Source organism: Salvelinus namaycush, chromosome 8, assembly GCF_016432855.1.
Source record: "Salvelinus namaycush isolate Seneca chromosome 8, SaNama_1.0, whole genome shotgun sequence".
NCBI lineage: Eukaryota > Metazoa > Chordata > Actinopteri > Salmoniformes > Salmonidae > Salvelinus > Salvelinus namaycush.
The window spans coordinates 49,067,491-49,077,258 of record NC_052314.1 but is presented as its reverse complement, the minus strand read 5'-3'; the positions used below and the strand labels follow the sequence as shown (position 1 = coordinate 49,077,258).

General features: G+C 40.1%; 1 protein-coding gene across 1 annotated transcript; it reads left to right on the top strand.

Moving 5' to 3' along the window:
- The first annotated feature begins 2,773 nt into the window (after window positions 1-2,773).
- On the top strand, window positions 2,774-4,527 carry LOC120051955 (secreted frizzled-related protein 2-like). Its single transcript, XM_038998833.1, has 3 exons — window positions 2,774-3,269; window positions 3,985-4,065; window positions 4,223-4,527. Exons 1-3 carry the CDS (start codon window positions 2,774-2,776, stop codon window positions 4,525-4,527), a joined length of 882 nt encoding a protein of 293 aa, XP_038854761.1.
- The last annotated feature ends 5,241 nt before the right edge of the window (window positions 4,528-9,768 follow it).

Genomic DNA, 9,768 nt, shown 5'->3' with positions numbered 1-9,768 from the left:
GTGTTTAAATAGCTGGGCTCGCTGCGTGGCTTAGCCTCAGGACCCTGAGGTTCAAGGGAAGCCCAGTAGTGGGTTAATAGGGCTTTAGTGAGTAAATACGACCTCACAGGTGTCTCCGCAGAAGCTTTTTGTGGAATTTGCACGCTACGAAGAGGAGCGAGTTTGAAGGGAGAAGCGTTGCCCCATAAAAGCATAACACTGGGGGCACCACTGGACTCCACTGGGGTGTAGCTAAGTTACTCTCGGGGACGTGCGCAGTTGACACTCAGCGAGGAGCGGTCTAAATGTTATTGGAGGATGGTTAAAATGGATGTGCCTATAGTCAGTTTCACATTGTCCCAACACACAATTGCCTTGCTTTGACAGCAAATTCATATGTTTATGCATTCTAAATGTGCTCTAGGTGATCTGCCTTCCTGAAATGTGGGCGTAATAGGTACAATTATTTGTTACAAATCCATACAAGCCTCTATAAAGATAAAGAGATTAAATGTGTGACTCAGTAGAAGGTATGCCATCTGCTCATGATTCATGAAATTTCATGAAGATTCATGAAAGTTAAAGTATTTTATCATGGCTTGAGAACAATAAAACACCTAATTTAAGGGAATGGGAAAATGCTCAGCTATTAATTTGGACTGAAAGACAGTTTACTCATGCCAAACACTCCTAGTCGTTTATATTATATTATATAAGTTCTGTCTTGTTTTACCACAGAATAAAAATCCCAAACGTGAGGCATTTTCCCAACGTAACCATCCTCTTTATCCCTTCCTGCTGAAAAATTGGCACACTTAAAGCTATAAACTTTAATGATGGGTTTAATTCAGACACTGTAAACTACTCTCTTGTTTTCAATTGACTTCCATTCTCCTCCCTCTTTTGCCATTTACTTATATCAACTTCTAGGGCGAACGAAGCGACTGCTGTACAGACCTGGTTTTACCTTCAAATACTATATGCATTTGCTTGAGCCGACTGGAGTGCCACTGTGCCAGGTGGGTGGGATTTGAACCCAGATCTGCTGCTGAGTGGTGCTGGAAGGGGGTCTTGAGAATTGAAGTCGAGATTGCGAGACCACAGCAAAATACATATTGCACTTCCTGTCCCAGAAGAAATCTTTAGCGAGGAATCATGTTCATTGCTTTTTCCATCCAAAGGTGGTGAGGGGGGGGGGGTCAATTCTTGGCTTGTTTGTCATGGATGGCACACGGCTAAAAAGCTTTATGGGCCTCATAAAACAGCTTTAGGACGTTTGATAGATTACTCATAGAATTCTTCCCTCTGATTCTTTTTTTAATGTAGTATAATGTTTTCTATGGTAAAAACCCATATAGTACTTGCACATAGGTTGTGTACACTTAGGCCTATTATAGCCTACATACTGCATTATTGTCATGGTAGGTAACATGTCAACTACAAGGCAATAACATCTTTGTGGGACATAGAAGGGAAGTTACAAATCCAATTTGTGCAATATGTTACAATTTCTTGTGCTTAAGGTCCCTGAGTGCATCTTTAACATATCATACAAATTGCAAAATCCATAAGGTATCACACGAAATGGATGACGTAGTACACAATTGATGACATGATACACAAAAAAATGGGGACCCGTTTTTGACCGTGAGCATCATTTTCAAAACTACTGGCTGAAATTCTACAAAATTTGAGAGAACACATTTTTGTTGCTTTTATAAAATGTAAAATTCACTAGAACAATGCACATGCTTCCTTATGTTCTTATTGTGTGTGGCTGAAAATCAACATTCTTCTCAGAGTACTAGCTTTCTAGTAAGGAATTGGAGGCTGACCGTGTCAACTCCAGCGCTCCCTTTTTACCCATTGATCTAGTTATACTTGTCGGAGCAAAGACTCCTGCGAGCATGAACAACATCAACCTTGAAGATAAAGCTCTCACCATCCTTTTCTTTCTCTTTTTTCCCCAAGGAGAAAGTAGGGCAGGATGTCAAGGCTGAGAAGAACCATTGGGCTGTCTGAGCAGACTCCAGCCCAGGGGGTGTTGAGTGGGATGGGAGCCAGGCTAGAGCTGCAGCCAAGGGGGAGATAAAGTTTCACCCCTGGGTCCAATGCGCCAAGCTCTGGTTCTCACACTGGACTATATTTCACCATGTGGTGTATAAACCTGAGGAATGGGCCAGAAGGTTTAAACCCTGGTAATGATGATAAATTAACACATGGATGAATTGAGTTGTGGCACTTTCAACATAGCTCTCCTAACTCCATACTTACTCCCTAAAGACAAGCTGTAGCTTATGGGTTTTAATTAGTTAATGTATTACTATTGTTTCTGGCAGCTGACTCGAAAAGCATAGGAGACTGGAAAGCCTAAATTAAGTGATATAGCTCTACCTAGTAAAGAAAAGTGCAAGACATCGTTTTGTAGCATGTGTGAGGTATTTCTCCCATTCTGCTGGCTTCAATTGCAAATAGGTGTGCTTGGTAGTGAAATAACTTACCATGTAGAGTATATTTAGCTAATTTAAGAAATGAAGAACATTGTACATTAGAAAATATCTCAGTGCACTGCCAGTCGAATGTTTACCTGACACCGAGGAGTGAAACTGGACCAATGGATGAGATTACTTCGCGCCCTTGACTCCTCCCAAACATGCCCACAAGAAAACCCCATGTTAAACTACTACATATTCAGAACATTGTCAGTGGTCCTCTACTGATGCTGAAGAACACCTGAATGAAGGCATTGCAGCTTGAAGTTTCGATTTTTAAAAAAATTACTATTTAGCTAACTATGAATTGCTACATTCTGTCCTTAATATGGGCGATAACATTACCTGCGTGCATGGCCATCCACGGATTATACAATTTCGGTCAACCCGAGTTATTCTACAAAAAGAATAACTGCAAACCCATCCCGGCCAATCTTCTCCTGTGTCATGACATCGAATACACCGAGATGCGCCTCCCGAATCTTCTCGGGCACGAGACCATGAACGAGGTTTTGCAGCAAGCCTCTTCGTGGATTCCACTGGTCCAGAAGCAGTGTCACCCCGACACGAGGAAGTTTCTTTGCTCTCTCTTTGCACCGGTGTGTCTGGACGATTTGGACGAGACTATCCAGCCGTGCAGGTCGTTGTGCGAGAGCGTCAAAGACGGTTGCGCGCCGGTGATGTCCGCGTTCGGGTTCCCGTGGCCAGATATGCTTGACTGCGAGCGCTTCCCGCCCGACAATGACCTGTGTATCCCTCCAGCGGGCATCGATCATTTCATGCCAGTCACCAAAGAAGGTAAGGTATTGGCATAATCCGGCTAGACACTTAAGTTTTTCACAGAATAAACCTCAAAATCGATGATCATTTATTGTAAAACCTGTTTAACTTCCAGTTCTGAAAAGAAAATACAGGGCTTTATTATGGCAACATAACAAAAAGTACAAGGTTTATCTGATATTTACAAAGTACTATATAAAGCAATATTTTACACACACACTACAGCTGCATTTTATTGGCATTCACCCCCAAAAATATACTGATCAAATAAATAAAGTCAAGGCAAAATATGTCTTAGCCTACAATAAACAACATGAAACTACTTTAAACGGGAAACAGCCAATGATACATTTGATGTAGGTGCCTAATGAGATCTAATGCAGTAATGTAATGGAGTCATTTAATACAACGTAATAGCCCAATAGCCATGTTCCTGGAGCTCCATTCCCTCCTGGATTTTCACAAGAGTGAACATCAGGTTAATAGTGGGGAGTCTTGTGGAATCTCCTCCTTTGGGCAGGACCTGAGTTTACTGGGTTGTTCCCTTAATAAGGGGATGTGTAAACTCCACCGGTTACTCCTGACATCCCTCTCAACAGTGGAATGTGAGAAAGAATGCATTGAATAGCTTTACTATTTAAACTGTAATATGCTGCGTTATGTTACAGTCGATAGAACACCTGTTTGAATTTACAGTGGGAGTATAATACATCTGCTCTCGTTTCTCCTGTAGTGCCCAGAGTGTGTGACGCCTGCAAGGAAAAGGAGGAAAACGACAATGAAATAGTTGACAACCTGTGCAAAAATGACTTCGGTAAGTTCTATTCCTGAATTCTAAGTAAATCCACTCTTGTCTTGCTTTATAGATATACAAAAGTTGGCTATCTACAGTAGGCTTATTAGCACTCGGTTTCAAGTCCAACAAATCCAAACATGCACCTCTTCCTTTCACCCCTGGCTGCTTTGCGTAGCCCTGAAGATCAAGGTAAAGGAGATCTCCTACATGAACGGCGACACCAAGATCGTGCCCGAGACCAAGAGCAAGACCATCTACAAGCTGAGCGGCGTGACTGAGCGCGACCTGCGCAAGACGGTGCTCTGGCTCAAAGATGGCCTGCAGTGCGTGTGCGACGAGATGAACGACATCAACGCCTCCTACCTGGTCATGGGCCAGAAGATGGATGGCCACCTGGTGATCACCTCGCTCAAGCGCTGGCAGCGGGGCCAGCGCGAGTTCAAGAGGATCTCGCGCAGCATCCGCAAGCTGCAGTGCTGAGCGACGCAAGACTCAAGATCAGATGAGTCTTATCTAAACTCTAGGAGTCGGATCTGGTCTGATCCGGATGCAACTAGTTCTGTCAGAATTGTTAAACGTCCTGTTTTTAGTACCACGTGTTTAGCACTGCCATAGGCTACTTTTCAACAATTGCATGGTTTATTAGGATCTCATTTGAGCCATCAAATAGTTCTTAAGACAAATCACATACAAATTACAGTAAAATCAAAGACAAACAGGTGCGTCTGTTGTAGGCCTACTACACAGTCCCACCTGTAATGTTGTCTGCATTTTTCAGTGTTTCTGAAAAGATTAAATCATTAGTTACCAGTCATTTTTTCATGATTTAAATGCAGTCTGTTAGGCTACACTTATCCAGACTTGATGATGAGGCTGGATACATTTAGTGCATAGGCCTATCATTAGGTGAGAGGAGAGGTGTGGTTTCTGTGTGCATGGTGTGGTATTTTTCAGATGTATTCTTTAAGATGATGATAGCGAGACTAAGGTATGTAATGAAATACAATGTAATGTGCTTTTTTTTACGTATTATTTTTCTCAAGCAACGAGAGATAGCTGGCTATATTCTCTGCCTTTTTAGATACTACTTCCAATGTACCCCTGGCGTTGGAAGTTCAACGGGCCAAAGCAAGGCCCATATCATTGCAGTGACGACGATCAATTATTTGACCCTCTGCAGTCAATGGACGGTCAACTTTTTGTACATGAGCCTCAATACTGCACTGTTCCTATTTCCACCACAATTATTGATTTATGAAATATGTTTCTGTTTCAAGCTTTTTTACGTAAGTTCCTTTGACATGCCATTTCAGTTTCAACTTTTTTATGACATTTATTCTCACTATGACAGCGTGTCTTAGGTATGTTAACTAAGTATATCAGGATTGTATATTAGTGGTCGATTTGTGTTTTCATTTCATGGGGTGAATGCAAAAAAAAAATGCAGCTGTAGTGTGTGTGTGTATGTGTGTGTGTGTAAAATATTGCTTTATATAGTACTCTGTAAATATTAGATAAACCTTGTATTCTTGTACATAGTTTTTGGGAGACAGCAGAAGTCGAGACAAGTGTGAATTCAGATGGTGATAACTTTTTTTAAATTACAACACTAAACATATATTTGTATAATATTAATCTGAGAAGTGTAATTCTTATAAATGATCTGTTACTGCATCTTTTGGTCCCTCTTAATTAAAGAAAACAATTCAAGGAACCTTAAAGTACAAATCAATGGCATGTTTATTAGGTTTGTAACAGATATGAAGTGAAGACCGGAGTCCCAGACGCAACCTCTTCAGAACCATTCCAGACCAAGACCCAACTTCTTGACAACCAGAGCTAGATTCAGCTTATTGACACTATGACAAGATCTGTTGAAATGTGGAAAAACAAGACCCAGACCAACCCTCTTAAAGTATCCATCTTCCTAAACATTAGCATGCCAATACGGCCTCCACATTTAAAACAAGGTGCCAGGGCAAGAGATGGTACTCAGTAGTCTCATTTATACCTGGTGCTACTGTAACATGCGTCCTTTGCCCTGATTTTGTCCACATCCTGATTATGCCCACATTTGTAGACCGGTGTAGATGATCAAAAAACACATTGTGATCTGATCTTCCTGACCACCTGCAGAGGTAGCAGAGCACGCATTGTGTCTGGATACCTCACAAGTGTAGACAGATCTGGACTATAAAAACATTTAAATCATCATTATCCGCCCTCTAAAGTTAACAGGTGGCACCATTGTCTTAAAATGAATACATTCATATTATTTTGAAACAATATCTGTCAAATAATTTGCATACAGAGAGGGATCAAAAAATCTGGGCACAATGCAGAGAAAGTGGACTGATAAAATACACTTTAATGCCAAAGTATAGATGTGTGAAATTGTGACTGGATCATCTTGATCAGATGAAGAAAACCACATGTGAGCACCAGGTATAAATTGGGCTAGTGATGTTCTGTATCTTGACCACATCATGAGCTGAGACTACAAGCCAAGACCCAGACCAAACCAAAACTTTGGGCACTGAGGCCCTGACCAAAATATCTCTTAGGATAAAATGTATCCAATAATGAAGAGCTCACTTGAGTAATAGCACCATCTGCTGGATATATTTCAAAAGAATACAGCTTGTACTGCATTCCTACATTTATTTTCAAACTAATTATTAAGGAACAGGGACAACGTGATGGTTATGGGGATTTTAGTGTTACCACTATCAATTTATATTTGATAGTGGTATATTTTCAGAATGTGACCCATGTGGGGATCAAATTCATATTAATAAGAGTTAGGGAAATGAGTATTCAGTTTAGAGAAGGGAATGGTTTAATACAAATACTGACCAATCATGCATATCCCGAAAGAAGGAAATGATCTCACTACAATAAATGTTAATAGAAAGTTAGCAAAACTATATCTTACTACCTTGGAAAGGAAAATACCTATCTATTTGTGGAAAAATCACCCTGATTAACTTTTTAGCCTAACCCTAACCCTAACCCAGTTTACCTATTTGCTTATGGCCCTGCCTACGCCTAACAACTTGTTTTTAAAAAGTTATATGAGCAAAAAATATTCTATTTAATTTGGAATGGCAAGTCAGCCAAGATTAAACAGTCCTATTGATATAAAGTGCATTCGGAAAGTATTAAGACACCTAGACTATTTCCACATTTTGTTACGTTACAGCCACATTTTAAAATGTATTAAATACATTTTTTCCTCATCAATCTACACACAATACCACATAATGACAAAGCGAAAACAGGTTTGACATTTTTACAAATGTATTACAAATAAACATAAATACCTTATTTTCTTAAGTATTCAGACCCTTTGCTATGAGACTCCAAATTGAGTTTAGGTGCATCCTGTTTCCATTGATCATCTTTGATGTTTCTACAACTTGATTGGAGTCCACTTGTGGTCAATTCAATTGATTGGAAAGGCAAACACCTGTCTATATAAGGTCCCACAGTTGACAGTGCATGTCAGAGCAAAACCCAAGCCATTGTCCGAGGTCTGGGGAAGGGTACCAAAAAATGTCTGCAGCATTGAAGGTCCCCAAGAAAGCAGTGGCCTCCCTCATTCTTAAATGGGAGAAGTTTGGAACCACCAAGACTCTTCCTAGAGCTGGCCGCCCAGCCAAACTGAGCAATCGGGGGAGAAGGGCATTGGTCAGGGAGGTGACCAAGAACCCAATGGTCACTCTGAAAGAGCTCCAGAGTTCCTCTGTGGAGATGGAAGAACCTACCAGAAGGATCTGCATCTCTGCAGCAGTCCACTAATCAGGCCTTTATGGTAGAGCGGCCAGACGGAAGCCACTCATCAGTAAAAGGCACATGACAGCCCGCTTAGTGTTTGCCAAAAAGGCACCTAAAGGACTCTCAGACTATGAGAAACACTGGAGAGACCTGAAAATAGCTATGCAGCGGCGCTCACCATCCAATCTGACAGAGCTTGAGAGGATTTGCAGACAAAGGAATGGAAGAAACTCCCCAAATACAGGTGTGCCAAGCTTGTAGCATCATAGCCAAGAAGACTCAAGGCTGTAATCACTGCCAAAGGTGCTTCCACAAAGTACTGAGTAAAGGGTATGAATACTTATGTAAATGTCATATCAGTTTTTCATTTTATTTCTAAAAACCTGTTTTTTGCTTTGTCATTATGGGGTATTGTGTGTAGATTGAGGGAATTCAAAAAATATATATTTTTACAATGAGGCTGTAACGTAACAAAATGTGGAAAAAGTCAAGGGGTCTGAATACTTTCCGAATGCACAGTAATGAATATGAATTCGGAGGGCAAAAATGATTAAATATTAAAGTATTAGACCTCTCAAAGGCTTCAGTTATACAAAAACTATACCTAAATCCAAACTGGTTCTCTAGCAGATTAGTATGAATGGCTCACTCAGTGTTCAAGAAGGGCCTTTTCCCCTTCATTCAGATTACAATCTATCATTTTCGGTTATTTGAAAATGAAATCTCCAAAATATTGCTATTTCTAAAACAAGTCATAGAAAGTTGGTTGCAATTTCAGTTTAATCCACCAGAAAAGACAGAACAAATATTACAATAAATATACTAAATAATAAAAAAAAACTGGATTTGTAATTTGTTTTACAGTATAATCTTTGTAAATTATATCATACATAGGACTGGCGGAGTTGTCACACGAGCAGCTAACAAAACTATTGAAATGTCTGCTCTATCCAAAATTACAACAAACTAATTGCAGAATTTCAGTAAAAATGGAAGAGGCAAGTGGATGGGGGAGAAGGTAAGGAACTTGTCTGTCAGCCCTGTATTAAAGACCAAAACAGGTTAAAGAAAATTATAAATCATTTCATTTAAGGACCAAAACATTGACAGCTGTGCCATACAGATAGCAAAAAAAATGTAGTTGGGAAGAGATTTTTGATGTACCGATTCAATGGTACATGGTTTATGAACTGATACACAATATGACGCTGGATTCAAAACTTTTTTCTATTTAAATTATACCAAATTCTTGCAACCAGTAGAATGTTTGTGTGTATATATATACAGTTGAAGTTGGAGTCATTAAAACTCGTTTTTCAACCACTCCACAAATTTATTGTTAACAAACTATAGTTTTGGCAAGTCGGTTAGGACACCTACTTTGTGCATGACACAGGTCATTTTTCCAATAATTGTTAAGACAGATTATTTCACTTATAATTCACTGTATCACAATTCCAATGGGTCAGAAGTTTACATACACTCAGTTGGCTGTGCCTTTAAACAGCTTGGAAAATTCCAGAAAATGATGTCATGGCTTTAGAAGCTTCTGATAGGCTAATTGACATCATCTGAGTCAATTGGAGGTGTACCTGTGGATGTATATCAAGGCCTACCTTCAAACTCAGTGCCTCTTTGCTTGACATCATGGGAAAATCAAAAGAAATCAGACAAGACCTCAGAAAAACAATTGTAGATCTCCACAAGCCTGGTTCATCCTTGGGAGCAATTTCCAAACGCCTGAAGGTACCACGTTCATCTGTACAAACAATAGTACGCAAGTATAAACACCATGGAACCACGCAGCCGTCATACCGCTCAGGAAGTAGACGCGTTCTGTCTCCTAGAGATTAACGTACTTTGGTGCGAAAAGTGCAAATCAATCCCAGAACAACAGCAAAGGACCTTGTGAAGATGCTGGAGGAAACCGGTACAAAAGTATCT